Genomic DNA, 22,955 nt, shown 5'->3' on the forward strand with positions numbered 1-22,955 from the left:
CCAGGTAACCAAGTTGAAAAATAAAGAGCTCCTGTTAACTGAAACTCAGTTATCCTCTATCCGCAATTAAATTTTTGTAGTGGTTCATTAATACATTTCATGCAGAAGTTTAATTTTTAAGAAACTGTACTGCATGTTATGTGAACAGGATATACATTAAGAAAAGCAGCAAAAACGGCACTCTAGGTCTACAAATTCCATTCACTTAGCTCAGATAGAAAATCAGACCTTTAGTCTGATGATACCACACTATTTTTGTACAATTATGTTAGCTACCTAGGTTACCAGTTAGAAAGATTTTTGCCATAATGAAGGATGGGACCAAAGATAATATTATTTTCTTCTCTACAACATAAAAAAGTCTCACACTATGAAAGAAAATATACCTTTACATTTTCCCTCCCTGGTAAAAGAGTATGAACCTACAGCTTTTTATATCGCTACCAACTGGGTCTTCTTTAATCTCTTCTCTAATTCATGTTTCTTACTGCCTGGCAGTGAGCCACTAGTTTTTAAAGTGATATTGACAGTACAATAAAGCTAAAAGAGTCAGAATAATCTGAGGAGCTGATTTCTTCTGAAAAATGAAAGCTGACAAAAACTATTCCTCCAATGACCAATTCTCTGCCATCATTTGATGTATACTGAGTTTCTCAAATTTTAGGCTACTAAAAAAATAAGTGAGAACAGGTAGGACAAATATATTGCAAAGATGGTAAAGAAGATTAACTGATTCAAAAGACCACTAACAAAGAAATAAGCTTCCTCTAGCCTAATTCTGAATGTTTATGCAAACATCAGAATTTATGCCATCTTTAAGTAAAACTGACAACCATTAAACAGATTCTGCTAAGAGAATGAAAAAGGTTACCAGGAAAAGGTTTTTAAAAAAGTTTTTGATAAGAGGACTCATCATCTGATTTCTAGCAAGGTATAAACTTAACCAAAGATTCATTTAAAACTTCAATTTTCCACAAAGATAAAATACTAACTTTACTATAACTTCAACAAATAAATACCAAATCCTCTACCTTCTAAAAAACATTATAGCATGAATTATAACATACGTATCAAAATGAAACTAGTAATTCCTAAAGCCAACAGTTCTAATTCTATGAATCTACTCTGCAGAGATTTCTGCAAGTCCCAAAAGATGTATGTCAGAGGTTATTACAAATTAGAAATAACCCAAATGTCCACTAATAGATGGTTAAGTAAAATACAGCATCTATATACAATGCATAATCAGAAATATTAAGAACAGTATCAGCAATATGTATTTACTGAGAGTGAAGGTGTCTTTCACCTCAATATTGAGTAAAACTAGCATCTATCTGTATAATAGGTACAATGTGATAGCATTTAAGAAAAACTCTATCTATAGCTATAAGATCGCATAGGGCGACGTCTGGTAAGCCACTGTTAATAAACGTTTCTGAGTGTAGGATTTGGTGGCTACTTTTTCTTTGTAGTTTTATTTACTGCTTGTGCATATGTTTGTTTAATTAGCATACATCATTTTTAAAAAACCAACAAAGCTATTTTTAAAAAGATAGTAAAAGCCAAGGTCAAAAGAAATGAACAAAGTATAGTACCTTAAACGGTTGGTGTAGGTATCAACACAGGTCTTCATTTTGGCTAATAATGTACCAACAGAAGTTTGACACTCTGACTGTTCTTCTTCCTCTTCACCATTCTCTGCAGAAAGAGGCAACAATAGGGGCACCATGCACGTACAAGAAGCAATGGCCCGGAGCAATTCTAGCAGAGCTCGATAGAGTGGCACATGTCTTGCCATGTCGAGAACTGTAAGAAGGAAGAAAGGGAAAGCATAAAATGAGCAGATGTGCAATATAAAAGTAAGTCCACAGCAATGTAGCTTCTACTTGGATCTTAAGATTAACTGCTTGGTTCGTAAGTGGACTAAAGTAGATGTTCATGAAGCACCAATGTACAAAGTATAAGAGGCACTTTTAGGGAACAAAAAAAAATGAAAATGGCAGAGTTGGGGAGACAGCAAGAAATGTAATTAAGTAACTATTTAGTTATATCACACATAAAAACGATTAAATAGTCCAGATAATACATTATGGCAGTAAATACATTTACTTATTTACTTTTTTAAAAAATTATTTATTATTTATTTTTGGCTGCATTGGGTCTTTGTTGCTGCATGCGGCTTTCTCTAGTTGCGGCGAGTGGGGGCTACTCTTCGTTGCGGTGAGCGGGCTTCTCATTGTGGTGGCTTCTCTTGTAGCGGGGCACAGGCTCTAGGTGCGTGGGCTTCAGTAGTTGCAGCATGAAGGCTCAGTAGTTGTGGCACACGGGCTCAGTAGTTGTGGCGCACGGGCTTAGCTGCTCCGCAGCATGTGGGATCTTCCCGGACCAGGGCTCGAACCTGTGTCCCCTGCATCGGCAGGTGGATTCTTAACCACAGCGCCACCAGGGAAGCCCTAAGCTGTGATCTTATCCCAGTTATAAAAAGCAACAAACAATATTAATTAATCCTAAAAATTAATCTGACCTCTATAAAAAAGAAAAATACTTAGTGTTTTAGATAGTGTGTTCATTAAGAGGTAGAAGATTATTTCCCAATGTTATTAAATAATGTATAGTTATAATACTTTCCTCAGAATTTGCTGTTTCTCCTTACATTCTTTTGAATGGAGTTCTATGAATGTAATTTATGCTCCGTATTACAATATTACCTCCAACTAATCCACACTTCACTGTTAAACATTCTATTCCCAGAAAAATAAAGCCAACTATAAGAAAGCATAGTTGTTTTTTTTTGTTTTTGCAGTACGCGGGCCTCTCACTGTTGTGGCCTCTTCCGTTGCGGAGCACAGGCTCCGGACGCGCAGGCTCAGCGGCCATGGCTCACGGGTCCAGCCGCTCCGCGGCATGTGGGATCCTCCCGGACGGTGCACGAATCCGTGTCCCCTGCATCGGCAGGCGGACTCTCAACCACTGCCCAACCAGGGAAGCCCAGCATGTTTTTTTATAATATAGTAAATAACATATATTCTTACATTAGAAAAGCAGTAATATAAATTACCTGCTAAATCACATCACGTTAAGTAATTCTAAACATTAAAGTGACAGAGGGTTATTATGTATACACAAAAACTGTGTTAGGGGTTTAATAACAGACACTTTGCCAGGATAACAATCAATGCGATTGAAAATGAGGCAATATTGTGTTCTTATTATAAGACAATAAACTTGGAGAATTAAATCTAAAATGTTCTGAGATATAAACTATTTGATCCAAAGAATATAAGAAATGATTTGACATAGGAAAGAACTTGCATGAAGAACTTGCTCAAGACTGTATAATCAGTGAAGTGGAGCAAGCAGGATGCACACACAGGTCATCCAGTTCTGAAGTCCAGACACTTAACTACTAAAATATAATGGCACTCAATAGTCACAATTTCAGAAAAAAACACTAACATGATTTACCAACAGAGAGGAAAAACAAGTGTTTTAGGCATGGGAAAAAATTTAGTATGGCCTGAAATTCCTCCTAACAGGTTCCTTAAAGCACACTAAAAAGTGCTAGATGCCTTTAAGCTTTAATCTGTATAGTTCATAATCTTAAATATTTTCAACATACCTTACAGCATAGTCTCAAATTTAGCTTTCTACTACAACATTCAAATGGTAAAATAAGAAATTTCCCTCTTCATATAATTTAATTCTCTAGAATCTTTAAGTGGCACTTGTTATTAAAAAAAATTAAAACTCTAAGTAATCCAAGCAAAATCACAAAATCATTTCCCGATGAATTATTTATAACTTTCAAAATCAACTTATTGAGGCACAACTTACAATCAATAAAATGCACTAATTTTAAGTACATATTCAATGATATCTGACAATATACACTCCTGTGTAATCACTGCCAAAATGAAGATACGTAATATTTTTACCATCCCAAACACCTTTGTAGTTAATCATTGTCCTCTGGCCAGCTTCAGGCAACCACTCCTATGCTGTCACCGTAGAAAGCAGATAAGCAACAGAGAAAACCAACAATGCCAAATCGGTTCTTTTTTTTTTTTAAACATTTTAAAAAAACCACTTACTTATTGATTGATTGATTGCCACACAGTGCGGCTTGTGGGATTTTAGTTTCCTGACCAGGGATTGAACCCGAGCCCTCGGCAGTTAAAGCACAGAGTCCTAACCACTGGACCGCCAGGGAATTCCCCCAAATCAATTCTTTAAAAATAAATAGCAAATCTCAATAGCCCCCTGTCAGTTAAAAAAAATTGAATTCTTACTTAAAATCCTTTTCATTAAAAAGCTCCATATGGCTTCACAGGTAAATGTTATCAAACACTTAAAAAACACATACTTTTTTTTTTTGGCCACACCACGTGACTTGTGGGATTTTTGCTCCATGACCAGGGACTGACACACCCCCCACCCCACCCCCCCACTAACCTGGCTGTGAAAGCACCTAGTCCTAACCACTGGACCACCAGGGAATTCCCTAAAAAACACATACTATTAATTGTATGTGGTCTACTTCAGAAAACAGAGGAAGTGGTAACAACTCATTTTATGAGGACAAAATTAACCAGATACCAAAATAAGACAAAGACATTACCAATAAAAAAAAGAAAGAAAAGAAAAAAGAAACTACAGATGAGTATCCCTCATGAACACAGAAACAAAAAAGTAAAATAAATCACAACCAAGTGGCTTTTATTCCAGGATTGCAAAGTCGACTTTACATTTGAAAAATCAATGTAATTCACCATATTAACAAACAAAATAAGAAAAGCCATATGATCATCTTACCAGATCTAAACAAAGTATTTAATGAAATTCAAAATCCATTGATAAAACTCTAACCAAACCAGAAACAGAAGAAAACTGCCTCAAGCTGATAAAGGGAATCTAAAAAAAACCCTACATCAACCACAATATTTAATGGTGAAAAGACTGAACACCTTTCCCCCAAACTGACAACTTCTGCAAGATCTAAACAGTACAATAAGAAAAAAAAAAAAAATCTTTTAAAGAAACAAACAAAACTCGTATAAATTGGAAAGAAGAAATAAAATTGTCTGTCTTTAATGTTCATGGCACGATTATCTTTCTATACAGAAATCCTAAGGAATGCAGCCCAACTACTGAGCTGTACAAGGTAGCAGGCTATCAGGTGAATAAATAAAAATCAACTGTATTCTTATATACGAGTAACAAGAAAATAAAATTTTAAAAAAGTATAATTTACAATAGCATAAAAAATGAAACTGGGATAAATCTGACAATTTCAGAAGTATAAAAACACTGCTGAGGCTCATTAAAGGAAATTTAAGCAACTAGATATACAATGCTCATAGAAGACCCAATACTGTTAATAAGTTAATTCTCTCCAAATTCATGTACAGATTGAATGCAATTCCAATCAAATTTCCAATGGGCTTTTAGTTGGGGGGTAGAAACTGACAAGATGACTCATATATATGGAAATGCAAAGGACCTAGAGTCAAAATAATTACAGCTGAATTTTGTTTGCCATAAGATTACAAATTCTGCAATTAATGCATCTTAAGAGTTAAGTAAACTTTATAAATATTAACTGGTCAAATGCTTGCCTTTTTTGAAACTATCTAGTAGGACAAAGGAACAAGAAACAAACAAATTTACAATGATACTTTGACTAATAAAATCTCTGAGAGTAGAAATCCTCTAGGTAAAAACAAAACAAAAATATTTTGCAAATCATGCAAAGCCTAATTGTTTAGCTGAATACCTATGACTGACAAAAATACTTCCATGTAGAATTTCTATTCATTCTAGCCCACATAAAAGTTACAAGGGCTTGGGTATATAATCGCTGATGTCCCAACACCAGCCTTTTACTCTTCTCTCCAATTCTGGTAGAAATAGCTAATCTGTGTAAGTTCCAAATATTCCAAATATTTTCATACTCTCATCTTCTATTACCAATCTGTCTGTTCATACTTCTAGCTATACATGCTAGATATAATGTTACTGATTACTATTTCTGGATGGTGGTCCATGAGGTAATTTATGTTAAAATTTATTTTTACTTTCTCCTTTGTGCTTTTAGGCATTGCTTAATACTTACAGCCTGCATAAAACGATGTCTTAAATTTGCTTTAAAATAACCTATTATGTGTATACATGTATGTGTTTGGAAAAAATGGGTTAGTGAGCATGTAACTGAAAAGCATGGCCATATGTTTATCTGATGAAGCTGGTGACGGAACTCAAAGGGGTTCATTATGCTACATTCACTAGTTTTACATATTTTGAACTTTTACATAATAAAAAATTTTATTAAATTGTCATGGTCATTAAAGACAAAGTTGGAGGAATGTTACAAACTGTAGAAGGTGGAAAAGGTTACAAAATGATCCTAGATTAAATTTTGGACAAAAAGCAATTTTTTTCTTTGCTATAGAGGACATAATTGGGACAACAGATGAAATATGAATGGTATCTGTGGACTGGATGATTAGATAGGTGTATTCTATCAATGCTTTTTTTCTGATTTTGGTTACTGTAATGTGGTTATGTAGTAGGCTGCCTTTGTGTTTTAGCAAATAAACAGTGAAATACTTAGGGGTAATAGAGCTATCATATCTGCAACATATGTCTCACAATTGGTGCAGAAAAAATAATGTGTGCATGTATAAAATTTATATATGCTTACATGTATAGATAGACAAAAGAAAGGAAGGAAGTTGTTATCAAACTCCTAGAAAGGCATGGGGTGCGGGGGGACTTCGCTGATAAGACTCCGTGCTCCCGATGCAAGGAGCCCGGATTCGATCCCTGGTCGGTAAACTAGATCCCGCATGCATGCTGCAACTAAGAACCCTCATGCTGCAATTAAAGATCCCGCATGCCAAAATGAAGACTCCGCGTGCCACAACTAAGACCCGGTGCAGCCAAAATAAATAAAATAAATATTTTTTTAAAAAAGAAAGGTGTGGGGAAATAGCTACTCAACATTACTGGTATAATGTCTATGGAGCACAAGTTACAATCTGTCAAAACAACAAATTGGCATACCCTCTGAATCATCAATTCTAGCTAATTCCGAAAACTAATCCTACAGATAAAATTATCAAGGTCACCAAAATTAGTCACTGCAACATTGTTTATAACAGCAAAATAATCCATTTATGCTCATTAGATGGAGCTGTTTCGATTACTAAATATCAATTACACAGTCATAAAAATGAAGATGTGCCTTATGCTGCATTGGAACAAATTCCAAAATACCTAAGGTGGGAACAGGAGGAACAAGGAATAGAAATGGGGTTGTATGGGGAATTCCCAGGCGGTCCAGTGGTTAGGAGATGGTGCTTTCACTGCCGGGGGCCCGTGTTCAACCTCTTGATTGGGGAACTATAAGACCCTACAAGCCTCATGGGTGTGGGGAAAAAAAAAAAAATGAAAGAAAGAAAGAAAGAAATGGGGTTGTATGGTATAGTGCCATTTCGGTAAATATAACAACAACGTAAAAGGTAAGGAAAGAGAATATGTATTCATATTTACTTGTTTTTTATAAATACATATATATACACACACACAGGATCTCTATTAAAAAATATAAGAAATTAGTACTATTGATTATCTCTAGGGAGCTAAATTGGTCAGCTAGAGGACAGGTGCAGGAAGACAACTATTTATTAGATACCATCTTAAAGCTTTTGAATTTTAAAACAAATGAAGAATGTAATATTTGGATAAAGAAAAAAATGTGTAATTTAATATTTAATAAAGCTGATTAATGTTACAGGTAAAAGGCACATGATATAGTACATTTAGGTATGTGCTGAATTTTTACTTTCAAGGAATTAATGGATGCAAAATATCCCACTATAAGGATATAGAACAATTAATGAGGTTAAAAATTTTACTAGGCTTTTGAAACCTAATTTTTTTTTCACACCAGCATGACAGCATGAAGAGTTCAGTGAACCTGCTCCGCCATGAAACAGATACAAATTTTTTAAAAAACATCACCACTCAAGGCCCTAGAAATAGTCCAAAGAGCACACAACAAACTGAGAAAACATTCATTTAAGAAAGTCTACTAAAACTCAGTAAGAAAAACAAGAACCTAAAGTATTTGAACCAAGATCTTACTCTCTTCCTGCTCTCAGCTCAGCAAGAAAGCAAATTCACCACAGACTGGTAGAACCTGAGCTCCCTCTTCCCCTAGCTTGAGTTAGAAGATTATCTCCCCAGGAGGGGAAGATCTCAGCATTTCTCACCCTACCACCAGCTACTTGCTGCTGTGGCTAAGTTTCAGATAAGTAGAGCTAAGAGGCAGATGCTTCCTTTTGCCCAGACCCCACTTATGGGACAGGGGACCTGAATAGATAATTCTCCAAAAAAGATACACAAATGACCAGCAAACACATCATCATTAGTCATCAGGGAAATGCAAATCAAAACCACAATGAGATACCTGCCATCTCACATACACTAAGATGGCTGTAATTTAAAAGTCAAGGAGGGGCTTCCCTGGTTGGCACAGTGGTTGAGAGTCCGCCTGCCGATGCAGGGGACACGGGTTCGTGTTCTGGTCCGGGAAGATCCCACATGCCGCAGAGCGGCTGGGCCTGTGAGCCATGGCCGTTGAGCGTGCGTGTCCGGAGCCTGTGCTCCGCAACGGGAGAGGCCACAACAGTGAGAGACCCGCGTACCGGGAAATAATTAAATTAATTAATTAAATAAAAGTCAAGGAATAACTTATTACCATGTGAACCAGCATTTCCACTCCTAGGTATACAGACAAAGTAAATGAAAGGAGGAACGAAAACATATTTGTACACTCATGTTCACTGTTATTCACAATAGCCAAAAGGTATAAACAACTCAAATGTCTATCAAATGATGAATAAGCAAAATGCAGTAGATATCCATACAGTGAAATATTATCCAGTCATAAAAAGGAAATCGAGTACTGATACATGAAACAATATCAATGGACCTTGACAACACTGTACTGAGATTAAAAATTTAAACAAAAGACTACATATTACATGATCTGATTTATATGAAATGTTCACAGTGGGCATCTCTCTATACATAGAGAGACAGTAGATTAGCGGTTGCTTAAGGCTGGAGGGGTAGTAAGGAGAAAGAGGGATGATAGCTAAGGTGTATATGGTGGGTTTTTTTTTAATTAATTAATTTAATTTATTTATTTTGGCTGTGCTGGGTCTTCGTTACCGTGCACGGGCTTTCTCTAGTTGCGGCAAGCAGGGGCTACTCTTCGTTGAGGCGTGCAGGCTTCTCACTGCAGTGGCTTCTCTTGTTGTGGAGCACGGGCTCTAGTCGCATGGGCTTCAGTAGTTGTGGCGCACAGGCTTAGTTGCTCCGCGGCACGTGGGATCTTCCCAGACCAGGGCTCAAACCCACATTCCCTGCATTGGCAGTAACCACTGTGCCACGAGGGAAGCCCCGGTTTCATTTCTTTTCTTTTCTTTTCTTTCCTTTCTTCCTCCCTCCCTCCCTCTCTTCCTTCCTCTCTCTCTTGCTCTCTCTCTCTTTATGGCTGCATTGGGTCTTCGTTGCTGTGCACGGGCTTTCTCTAGTTACGGCGAGCAGGGGCTACTCTTCATTGTGGTGTGCGGGCTTCTTACTGTGGTGGTTTCTCTTGTTGCAGGGCACGGGCTCTAGGTGCGCGGGCTTCAGTAGTCGTGGCACACAGGCTTAGTAGTTGTGGCTCGTGAGCCCTAGAGCACAGGCTCAGTAGTTGTGGCGCACGGGCTTAGCTGCTCCGCGGCATGTGGGATCTTCCTGGACCAGGGCTCGAAGCCATGCCCCCTGCACTGGCAGGCAGAATCTTAACCACTGTGCCATCAGGGAAGCCACCTCTGGTTTCTTTTTAAATTGACAAAAATGTTCTAAATTTGACTGTCATAACAGTTGCACATAACTGTGAACATGCCAAAAATCACTGAATGTGCCCTTTAAGTGGACAAATTGTATGGTAAGTGAATTATCTTTCAATAAAGCTGTTATTAATTTTTTTAAGTACTTATTCACATACCATTTGCTCCTTTTTCTTCTGGGATGTTTATTTTCTTCAATTGCTTAATAATATTACTTTGTATATGAGACAAAGAACACAATAAGCTTTCCAAACATTTCCCCCTAATATGATGTTTTGATTTTCAAATATATGCAAACATAGATGTAAATGCATACTCATATAGCCTCTTCCAACTTGGGACCAGCAAAAGAATGAAGTCTTAGAAAAACTTTCTTTCACTCATGTTTTGAATGGCTTCCATTTCTCTATTTAAGTATTTGAAACATTAGAATTTCCATTACTATAAATGTAGCCAGTTATCCAAAGATTTCCATTTGTACTGCTTTATAAACTTATTTATCAAAGTATTGCACACAGTGTTTTATCTTCCCCAATCCCCTTCCATGTGGCATACAAGGAAAAAAAGAACAGAGTACAAAAATCATCCCAATAAAAGCCCTAGCTAGTTATTTTGTGGATATTGACCAAGTGATTCTAAACTTTATATGGAAAGGCAGAATACCCAGAAGAGCCAACACAATAATGAAGAAGAAGAACAAAGTCAGAGGACTGATATGACCAGACTTTGAAGCTTACTATAAAGCTACAATAATCAAGATAATGTAGCACTGGCGAAAGAACAAACAGATCAATGGAACAAAAACAGTAACAAGAATCTGTAAATGATGGTTTATAGCAGCTTTATTCATAACTGCCCCAAACTGGAAGCAACCAAGATGTTCTTCAAAAGGTGACTGGATAAACAAACTGTTGTATATCAATACAGTGGAATATTATTCTGCAATAAAAGGAAATGAGCTACCAAACCAAGAACAGACATGGAGGAAACTTAAATGTATATTGCTTAGTAAAAGAGGCCAATCTGAAAAGGTTATACACTGTTATGATTCCAACTATATGACATTCTTGAAAAGGAAAAACTATGGAGCCAGGAAAAATATCAGTGGTCACCAGAGGTTTCACTGTTGGGAGAGAGAGGGTGGGATGAATAGAGCACAGGAAATTTCTCAGGGCAGTGAAACTATTCTGTACAATACTGTAATGGTGAAATGTACAACACCAGGCATTTGTCAAAACCCATAGAATGGTATAACACAAAGAGTGAACCCTAATGTAAATTACTGACTTTAGTTAAAAATAATATGTCATGTCACTATTTGTTTATCAATTGTACCATGTACCACACTAATACAAGATGTAACAGGACACTATGAGTGGAAGGGGGTGGTGATATGTACTATCTGCTCAATTTTTCTGTAAACCCAAAACTGCTTTTAAACTAGTAGTCTATTGATTAATTTTTTAAAATATCATTCTATTAATTTAAAAAAATTAACTACCTAAAATTATAGTACTTTACCTAAAATTACATAAGAATACAGGTAATCCAAGACAGGTTGATTTTTCAAAAGCAATTAAATGGTTATGAAGTTATCAAGAACAACCACAAAATGAGAGGCTACCTCTCCATTATACGAATAAAGCCGAGGACAGCCTACCATGCTGATACTCAATACTGAAGAGAGGGGGAAAAGAATCTGACAAACATGAAGGGTTGATAATTTTTAAAACACTTTAAAATCTGGAAATAAATGGGTGTAGAGAAAATAAGACAGCTTTTCTAAAATAAATGAAACATGATACTTCTTTTTATGCTATTGTTGTTTATCTTATTCAATTAAGTTAGCAGTGAGAGGATTCCAACTGGGAATCTTAAATTATGGAAAGAGAAGATACTCTCTTCATATCAAGGAGGGATGCAAGCAAAAGCTGTGGAGGCAAGGTAATAGGCAGTGGACAATGAAATTGAAAATAGTAAAAACAGGGCAAGACAAAATTATGGCTCTGATTTACAAAGAACTTTAAATAAATTTCAGTACTATGTCATTTCTTATGATACACATTTTAAACTTAAAATAGGAAGTTTTTGTATATTTGCATTTTTCTTGACAACAGTCAGTTACATAAACAAGTGTGCTCATTTTAATGTCAAATTCCACCCAGATATTAATGCATCTGGCAATCTATGCTTATGACAGGAAACTGGAAAATGATTATTCATATCTGATTTTACATTACTCGTGTTTTTCTTTTAAAGACTTACGTCTGAGTATCCCTGCAGAAGGGAATCTGGAAAACTAAGGGAGAGCTAATTTTTGCTCTCTTTTTTAAGATATGCACTTTTAAACTAACATGTATGGGTGGTCAGCGAACAAGAGGAGTCAGTAAATGTAACAAACTCTTAATGAAATACAAACGAGTACAAAATACACCAAGTGTTTCAATCCTGAATTCCTTAATCCTATGTTTGGCCATGCAGAACTTCATCAGAAAACTTTAGGTGTTTTTCCACACAGCACACTTCATCATTAATACAGGATTAAATGTGACCAGTCTGACAAAGAGCAGGGGCATGACACTGTTATGCAACTCCATGTCTGCAAGGGTGGCTTGCAGCAACTTCTTCACTCGGCAAATGCCAAGTGCATGTTCAATGTTACTGCTTACCACCAACCAAGTAAAGACACTATCCTTTGGATCCTCAGATGAACCTGTTTGCTGAATTATGCAAAGCTTGAAAACTACCTTGGAAGTATCATCAACAACTACAGATACAGGTGTGTGACACTACTGTATAATTATTTCAGTAAGAGAAATTTTCGAATTTGAAAGTAGTTACTAGTACTAGGTAAAATAATAAAATTCTCATCTTCTGTATTTGAAACATTTCAATGGGGAAAAGGATATTCAAATGGCTGGAAAAAAACAGAATAGTTTAAAGGTTGATAAGAAATTTATAAGAAATAATCAAAAAGATTAGTCATTTTTTCCATGAAACACATGATCCAGCATGTATAAAAGCTAAAAATAATTCTAAGAAAAAATGTAAAACATTTACTGCTTGGCTGACTACTGGCAGAAGCTCATCAATTCTTACCAAACAGTTACAGTGAAATTCACCACAGATTACTAATGGAAAAGACACACCCCTTCTGGAGAACTGAAAACATTTGCCATGTTCAATAAAGAAGTTTGTCCAGGTTTTTTGTTCACTTCCTTTTCTCTGAGTGTAAACAGAAGTTCTCCACAAAGAGAAAAGGTTCATTCATCACTACTGTGGACTAAAGCAGGATAACTGGGAATACTTTATTCCTGATGCAATGTAGGGTAAGGAACACTTCTCTTTTAATTATTTTAGAACTTGGACATTTATAGAAAATATTTTATAAAAGCTATAAATGGAGTATAAGCTTTAAAAATTGTGAATCATTATTTTGTATACCTGTAATTTATATAATATCATACATCAACTATACTTCAAAAAAATAATCTCAGATCTTTAGTAACTTCATTATTTTAGGCTAAAATATGTGGTGATTATACATATTAGGTATAAACTGTAATTCACATTAAATACATCAGCTTAGTTAAATATACATAAAAGACTTTAAAAATGTATTTATAGCTACTAAATATACACCCAGAATATATAAATGGCAGTATCTGTGTGCCTTTTCATTATATTTTCTATTATTCTACCCAACTGTTAAAATGATAATAGATTATTTGAAGTTCTACTAAAATGCCTCTATTTTCTATCATGTTCCACCACCTTCAACAGAGTAAAACAGAATTGCAGGCTGAAAAATAATGCAACAAAAGCAAGTACAATAAATTTATTTCCTATTTCTCTGTATAGTTCAAAGATACCTTTCCCAAGGATTTGTTTCACAGTCAACTTTCTTCTTCTCTAGACCAAGAGATTTTTGGGGAAAATGGGTACTCCTGTCATCACTACAACAGAAGATGTAAAGCAGCAAGAAGAGAAAGAAGAAAATGAAGAATCTGTCTTCACCATGTTAGGCATTATTGGGATAGTACTTAACTTCTTGGTAGTAGTTATTGTGTATATCTATATCACAAGCTGATAGTCTCTTTCATGGGGTTGCATTCAGGAAAAAAGCCAGCTCTAACAAAAATGATTTCTAAGAATAACCTTTAAAAGAATATTTCCAGAAGATTATGACAAACATTCCAGGGCAAGTGCCTGGCTCTAAGGGCAGTAACCAGGGTAAGTGCCTTACTCTAGGCACTGCAGTGAATATATGGATAATAAAGATTTATTTCTGTATGCCAGAAAACACACAAGATCCAGTAATAGAAATAAGACACAAAAGCAACCATGCAATGGATTTTTTTCTAAAAGTACATACTGAATATATATCATTTTCATTCCAATTGCTTTTAAATTTATGTTTATTTTAAGCCTCGAATAATCTACCTAATATAGGAAAGGAAAATTTTTTCAGCATGGGAAAGAAAAGTAACAAAATCTACAGAAAAAAAAAGTTTTATTCAGTATCAATAAATGCTGAATATTCACAAAAGCACTGTCTTCCTCCGGATTTATACTTAATCTCTCAAAAGAAATGCATGCTTTATAATAATTTTTTGGTAGTTACGCATTTGTAACTATAAGATTGCATAGAAAATAAATACTACATAGAAAAAGCGTCTTGTTTTTTTCTGATGTTCTTCAGCATGTGTTGATTTTATTTCTCTGATCAATTTCAGTAATACAAAACGAGAGGCCCACCTAAAGTATAAAAACCTCAACTCAATCTAATAAAGTAATACTTGTTTATGGAATGTTCATTTGAGTGGACTCAAAAACTAATGTGAAAATTAAATAATAAATTGCTCAAATATTTATTTTCAATTAAAGAATTTATTCATCCTACTTTGCCTAACTTGAAATATAAAGTCATCCTACATTTCACGGAAATATCACATGGAAATAAAGCAATCAGAGATCCTTAAATTATTTCTCTGTAAATTAAAAATCCTTTCAAGTAACTGAATACTAAAATTTAATCCATAACTATATGCAATCAACATACCTACAACTAGCGTGGCTAGTATGCATATCTTAAAAGATAATCATGTAACAAATATATTCTGTCTGGTAAACTACCTTATTCAAAAGCCAGCTCCATTTTTCAAAGTAACAATCCAATAATTTGACTTTTACACTTATAAACCTTCCTAACGCTAAACTATTTTCTTCCCTAGCACATCAATAGTTGTAGAAATTATACTTGAACATACAGTTTTTTTTAAAAAGGCTGAAATAAACACTGGGTACAGTAAAGTAAGAGAGAATTTTTTCATCTAGGATCTTAAATTCTCACTAAAATGTAACTCAACGAATAAACCAAAAACTCTTCCTTGATACTATACATTTAAAAACAAAACATGGCTCTGCAATAAAGATCTTTGCAAATGAGATTACTGAAAGGATATCTTAAGTGAGCATATATCATCAAGAATATTTGTACATTAATAAAATGTTAGTTCGAAGCTGTTTTACTGCAGAGCCATGAATTTAATATATAATTAGTAATAACTCTATCACATACAAGTGCTGTAAGGAAAACATCAATGAGTCTTACACAAATACTTCGATAAAAATAACTTCTGTATCTAAGGATTCATACACAATATTTCAATTTTTCCATTGTTTAATTTCTTGAATTTACACTTTTCAATCAAGTCTTAGCCAACAAACTGTTTTGGGGATTCATGTCAACCCTAGAATATGTTAAACTTTGGCTGAAGGTGGCAGTTAAGCCAGCCACTAGGGCAAAATAATGAAATAAACGGAAACCCTATCAAGAGGTCAAAGATTTTTGGCAGAATATCAAAGTATGAATGTTTTTTACACAAGTCAAGGCCAACTTGCTCTACTCTGCAAGAAGGATATTCTACTGGGGGCGTGATACACACACACACACACACACACACACACATCTTTTACATTTTCTCATGTAAGCCTAATTCAATGATTGTTTTAGCCAATCCCCTTTTTATGCTTTTAAAAAGTATTCTACTGGGAATTCCCTGCTGGTCCAGTGGTTAGGGCTCGGCACTTTCACTGCCACGGCGCAGGTTCAATCCCTGGTCAGGGAACTAAGATCCCATAAGCCACACTGCACAGCCACACACACAAAAAAAGTATTTCACAAATTTATCATATAAGCATCTAGTATGTGTAATACTTGACTATGTAATGGCAATATAACTAGCATAAACAAATTTGGAAACAAATATAACTCTTAATAGGCTTACAATTTAATTAATGGGAAATTATATATATATATATATATGGCACAAGTCAAGTTGTTTATAGAAGAAATGAAGAGTTATAGTTCATTTGGCAGGTTGGTTAGGTGGAATTTTATTAAGAAGGTGTGTACTATAAACAGACTACAATGTGAGAAGTGAAAATATAAACAATAGATACACTGGCAACTAACAGGAAGAGAAGGACCTCTACTTTGGGTAAACAAGGAAGGTATCTTTAAAAGGTTCCAGATATTTTACCCATACAAATCTATACAAATCAAATCAACTGGAGACCAGATAATTTTTAATTTAAGCAACCTCTCTCCCCCTTATAAAATTTATGCAACATAATCATTTAAGAGACAGAGTAATGTATTCCATACCAAAGACATTTCAAAATAGAATACCTTTGACAAACAGGAAAATTCTAGATAAAAGAAACTAATATTTATTGATGAGTACTTATGTGTGCCAGATACTCTGAGTGGCCACAAACATGCTCAAAATTTTGGTACTCTGTACTCTTTTACCAAGAATGAAACAGCAGACAGGATCTTGTTTTTGACCCATATGCAGAAATAAAATACAATAAATGCAGGCAAGTGTTTCAGATTTTATTTGTACTACTCAGCTAATTTTTAAGAAAACCGGGGCCATATTATAACACAGTTTGGAATTAAAACCCAAGTGACCTGCAACTTTACTTAGCAGAAGAATCTTGTAAAATCTTCACCCATTTCTTTTTTTTTTTAACTTTATGAGTTTTATTACATGATTTTCATGGTTGCCTTAGATTTTTTTTTTTTTTTACCCTTCCCCCTCCCCATAGCCTCAAGTCCATTCTCTAGTAAGTCTGTGTCGTTATTCCTGTTTCACCCCTAGGTTTTTCATGACATTTTTTTTCCTTAAATTCCATATATATGTGTTAGCATACGGTATTTGTCTCTCTCTTTCTGACTTACTATACTCTGTATGACAGACTCTAGGTCTATCCACCTCATTACAAATAGCTCAATTTCGTTTCTTTTTATGGCTGAGTAATATTCCATTGTATATATGTGCCACATCTTCTTTTTTTTTTAAACATCTTTATTGGGGTATAATTGCTTTACAATGGTGTGTTAGTTTCTGCTTTATAACAAAGTGAATCAGCTATACATATACATATGTTCCCATATGTCTTCCCTCTTGCGTCTCCCTCCCTCCCACTCTCCCCATCCCACCCTTCCAGGCTGTCACAAAGCACCGAGCTAATATCCCTGTGCCTTGCGGCTGCTTCCCCCCAGCTATCTACCTTACTACGTTTGTTAGTGTGTATATGTCCATGACTCTCTCTCGCCCTGTCAAAACTCACCCTTCCCCCTCCCCATATCCTCAAGTCCGTTCTCCAGTAGGTCTGCGTCTTTATTCCTGTCTTACCCCTAGGTTCTTCATGACATTTTTTTCCCTTAAATTCCATATATATGTGTTAGCATACGGTATTTGTCTTTTTCTTTCTGACTTACTTCACTCTTTATGACAGACTCTAGGTCTATCCATCTCATTACAAATAGCTCAATTTCATTTCTTTTTAAGGCTGAGTAATATTCCATTGTGTATATGTGCCACATCTTCTTTATCCATTCATCCGATGATGGGCGCTTAGGCTGTTTCCATCTCCGGGCTATTGTAAATAGAGCTGCAATGAACATTTTGGTACATGACTCTTTTTGAATTATGGTTTTCCCAGGGTATATGCCCAGTAGTGGGATTGCTGGGTCATATGGTAGTTCTATTTGTAGTTTTTTAAGGAACCTCCATACTGTTCTCCACAGTGGCTGTATCAATTTACATTCCCACCAACAATGTAAGAGGGTTCCCTTTTCTCCACACCCTCTCCAGCATTTATTGTTTCCAGATTTTTTGATGATGGCCATTCTGACTGGTGTAAGATGATATCTCATTGTAGTTTTGATTTGCATTTCTCTAATGATTAGTGATGTTGAGCATTCTTTCATGTGTTTGTTGGCAGTCTGTATATCTTCTTTGGAGAAACGTCTATTTAGGTCTTCGGCCCATTTTTGGATTGGGTTGTTTGTTTTTTTGTTATTAAGCTGCATGAGCTGCTTATAAATTTCGGAGATTAATCCTTTGTCAGTTGCTTCATTTGCAAATATTTTCTCCCATTCTGAGGGCTGTCTTTTGGTCTTGTTTATGGTTTCCTTTGCTGCGCAAAAGCTTTTAGGTTTCATTAGGTCCCATTTGTTTATTTTTGTTTTTATTTCCATTTCTCTAGGAGGTGGGTCAAAAAGGACCTTGATGTGATTTATGTCATAGAGTGTCCTGCCTATGTTTTCTTCTAAGAGTTTGATCGTTTCTGGCCTTACATTTAGGTCTTAATCCATTTTGAGCTTATTTTTTGTGTATGGTGTTAGGGAGTGATCTAATCTCATACTTTTATATGTAGCTGTCCAGTTTTCCCAGCACCACTTATTGAAGAGGCTGTCCTTTCTCAACTGTACATTCCTGCCTCCTTTATCAAAGATAAGGTGACCGTATGTGCGTGGGTTTATCTCTGGGCTTTCTATCCTGTTCCATTGATCTATATTTCTGTTTTTGTGCCAGTACCAAACTGTCTTGATTACGGTAGCTTTGTAGTATAGTCTGAAGTCAGAAAGCTTGATTCCTCCAGTTCCGTTTTTCGTTCTCAAGATTGCTTTGGCTATTCGGGGTCTTTTGTGCTTCCAAACAAATTGTGCAATTTTTTCTTCTAGTTCTGTGAAAAATGCCAGTGGTAGTTTGATAGGGATTGCAATGAATCTGTAGATTGCATTGGGTAGTAGAGTCATTTTCACAATGTAGATTCTTCCAATCCAAGAACATGGTATATCTCTCCATGTATTTGTATCATCTTTAATTTCTTTCATCAGTGTCTTATAATTTTCTGCATACAGGTCTTTTGTCTCCTTAGGTAGGTTTATCCCTAGATATTTTATTCTTTTTGTTACAATGGTAAATGGGAGTGTTTTCTTGATTTCACTTTCAGATTTTTCATCCTTAGTGTATAGGAATGCCAGAGATTTCTGTGCATTAATTTTGTATCCTGCTACTTTACCAAATTCATTGATTAGCTCTAGTAGTTTTCTGGTAGCATCTTTAGGATTCTCTATGTATAGTATCATGTCATCTGCAAAGAGTGACAGCTTTACTTCTCCTTTTCCAATTCGGATTCCTTTTATTTCCTTTTCTTCTCTGATTGCTGTGGCTAAAACTTCCAAAACTATGTTGAATAAGAGTGCTGAGAGGGGGCAACCTCGTCTTGTTCCTGATCTTAGTGGAAATGCTTTCAGTTTTTCACCATTGAAGACGATGTTGGCTGTGCGTTTGTCATATATGGCCTTTATTATGTTGAGGAAAGTTCCCTCTATGCCTACTTTCTGCGGGGTTTTTATCATAAATGGGTGTTGAATTTTGTCAAAAGCTTTCTCTGCATCTATTGAGATGATCATATGGTTTTTCTCCTTCAATTTGTTAATATGGGGTATCACACTGATTGATTTGCGTATATTGAAGAATCTTTGCATTCCTGGAATAAACCCCACTTGATCATGGTGCATGATCCATTTAATGTGCTGTTGGATTCTGTTTGCTAGTATTTTGTTGAGGATTTTTGCATCTATGTTCATCAGTGATATTGGCCTGTACTTTTCTTTCTTTGTGACATCCTTGTCTGGTTTTGGTATCAGGGTGATGGTGGCCTCGTAGAATGAGTTGGGGAGTGTTCTTCCCTCTGCTGTATTTTGGAAGAGTTTGAGAAGGATAGGTGATAGCTCTTCTCTAAGTGTTTGATAGAATTTGCCTGTGAAGCCACCTGGTCCTGGGCTTTTGCTTGTTGGAAGATTTTTAATCACAGTTTCAATTTCAGTGCTTGTGATTGGTCTCTTCATATTTTCTATTTCTTCCTGATTCAGTCTTGGCAGGTTGTGCCTTTCTAAGAGTTTGTCCATTTCTTCCAGGTTGTCCATTATATTGGCATAGAGTTGCCTGTAGTAATCTCTCATGATCTTTTGTATTTCTGCAGTGTCAGTTGTTACTTCTCCTTTTTCATTTCTAATTTTATTGATTTCAGTCTTCTCCCTTTTTTTCTTGATGAGTCTGGCTAATGGTTTATCAATTTTGTTTATCCTTTCAAAGAACCAGCTTTTAGTTTTATTGATCTTTGCTATCGTTTCCTTCATTTCTTTTTCATTTATTTCTGATCTGACTTTTATGATTTCTTTCCTTCTGCTAACTTTGGGGTTTTTTTTTGTTCTTCTTTCTCTAATTGCTTTAGGTGCAAGGTTAGGTTGTTTATTCGAGATGTTTCCTGTTTCTTAAGGTAGGATTGTATTGCTATAAACTTCCCTCTTTTAACTGCTTTTGCTGCATCCCATAGATTTTGAGTCGTCGTGTCTCCATTGTCATTTGTTTCTAGGTATTTTTTGATTTCCTCTTTGATTTCCTCAGTGATTACTGCGTTATTAAGTAGTGTATTGTTTAGCCTCCATGTGTTTGTATTTTTTACAGATCTTTTCCTGTAATTGATATATAGTCTCATAGCGTTGTGGTCGGAAAAGATACTTGATACAATTTCAATTTTCTTAAATTTACCAAGGCTTGATTTGTGACCCAAGATATGATCTATCCTAGAGAATGTTCCATGAGCACTTGAGAAAAATGTGTATTCTGTTGTTTTTGGATGGAATGTCCTATAAATAGCAATTAAGTCCGTCTTGTTTAATGTATCATTTAAAGCTTGTGTTTCCTTATTTATTTTCATTTTGGATGATCTGTCCATGGGTGAAAGTGGGGTGTTAAAGTCTCCTACTATGAATGTGTTACTGTCAATTTCCCCTTTTATGGCTGTTAGTATTTGCCTTATGTATTGAGGTGCTCCTATGTTGGGGACATAAATATTTACAATTGTTATATCTTCTTCTTGGATTGATCCCTTGATCATTATGTAGTGTCCTTCTTTGTCTCTTCTAGTAGTCTTTATTTGAAAGTCTATTTTGTCTGATATGAATATTGCTACTCCAGCTTTCTTTTGGTTTCCATTTGCATGAAATACGTTTTTCCATCCCCTTACTTTCAGTCTGTATGTGTCTCTAGGTCTCAAGTGAGTCTCTTGTAGACAGCAAATATATGCGTCTTGTTTTTGTATCCATTCAGCCAATCTGTGTCTTTTGGTGGAGGCATTTAATCCATTTACATTTAAGGTAATTATTGATATGTATGTTCCCATTCCCATTTTCTTAACTGTTTTCGGTTCGTTATTGTAGGTCTTTTCCTTCTCTTGTGTTTCTTGCCTAGAGAAGTTCCTTTAGCAGTTGTTGTAGAGCTGGTTTGGTGGTGCTGAACTCTCTCAGCTTTTGCTTGTCTGTAAAGGTTTTAATTTCTCTATCAAATCTGAATGAGATCCTTGCTGGGTAGAGTAATCTTGGTTGCAGGTTTTTCTCCTTCAACGCTTTCAATATGTCCTGCCACTCCCTTCCGGCTTGCAGAGTTTCTGCTGAAAGATCAGCTGTTAACCTTATGGGGATTCCCTTGTGTGTTATTTGTTGTTTTTCCCTTGCTGCTTTTAATATGCTTTCTTTGTATTTAATTTTTGACAGTTTGATTAATATGTGTCTTGGCGTATTTCTCCTTGGATTTATCCTGTATGGGACTCTCTGTGCTTCCTGGACTTGATTAACTATTTCCTTTCCCATATTAGGGAAGTTTTCAACTATAATCTCTTCAAATATTTTCTCAGTCCCTTTCTTTTTCTCTTCTTTTTCTGGAACCCCTATAATTCGAATGTTGGTGCATTTAACGTTGTCCCAGAGGTCTCTGAAACTGTCCTCAATTCTTTTCATTCTTTTTTCTTTATTCTGCTCTGCATTAGTTATTTCCACTATTTTATCTTCCAGGTCACTTATCTGTTCTTCTGCCTCAGTTATTCTGCTATTGGTCCCATCTAGAGTATTTTTAATTTCATTTATTGTGTTGTTCATCATTGCTTGTTTCATCTTTAGTTCTTCTAGGTCCTTGTTAAATGTTTCTTGCATTTTGTCTAGTCTACGTCCAAGATTTTGGATCATCTTTACTATCATTATTCTCAATTCTTTTTCAGGTAGACTGCCTATTTCCTCTTCATTTGTTAGGTCTGGTGGGTTTTTATCTTGCTCCTTCATCTGCTGTGTGTTTTTCTGTCTTCTCATTTGCTTATCTTACTGTGTTTGGGGTCTCCTTTTTGCAGGCTGAAGGTTCGTAGTTCCTGTTGATTTTAGAGTCTGTCCCCAGTGGCTAAGGTTGGTTCAGTGGGTTGTGTAGGCTTCCTGGTGGAGGGTACTAGTGCCTGTGTTCTGGTGGATGAGGCTGGATCTTGTCTTTCTGGTAGGCAGGTCCACGTCTGGTGGTGTGTTTTGGGGTGTCTATAGACTTACTATGATTTTGGGCAGCCTCTCTGCTAATGGGTGGGTTTGTGTTCTTGTCTTGCTAGTTGTTTGGCATAGGATGTCCAACACTGTAGCTTGCTGGTCGTTGAGTGAAGCTGGGTGCTGGTGTTGAGATGGAGATCTCTGGGAGATTTTCGCCGTTTGATATTATGTGCAGCTGGGAGGCCTCTTGTGGACCAGTGTCCTGAAGTTGGCTCTTCCACCTCAGAGGCACAGCACTAACTCCTGGCTGCAGCACCAAGAGCCTTTCATCCACACGGCTCCTTAATTTGGGATGATTTGTTGTCTATTCATGTATTCCACAGATG

General features: G+C 35.8%; 1 protein-coding gene across 1 annotated transcript in view; it reads right to left on the bottom strand.

Annotated features, from left to right (window-relative positions):
• The window catches only part of BIRC6 (baculoviral IAP repeat containing 6), a 245,524-nt gene that overhangs the window by 38,231 nt on the left and 184,338 nt on the right, over positions 1-22,955 (bottom strand). Inside the window, exon 66 of the mRNA XM_065891330.1 lies at positions 1,596-1,806. Coding sequence (XP_065747402.1) covers positions 1,596-1,806 — 211 coding nt within the window. The remainder of the gene's footprint in view (positions 1-1,595; positions 1,807-22,955) is intronic.

This window comes from Phocoena phocoena, chromosome 14 (assembly GCF_963924675.1).
Source record: "Phocoena phocoena chromosome 14, mPhoPho1.1, whole genome shotgun sequence".
NCBI classification, from domain to species: Eukaryota; Metazoa; Chordata; class Mammalia; order Artiodactyla; family Phocoenidae; genus Phocoena; species Phocoena phocoena.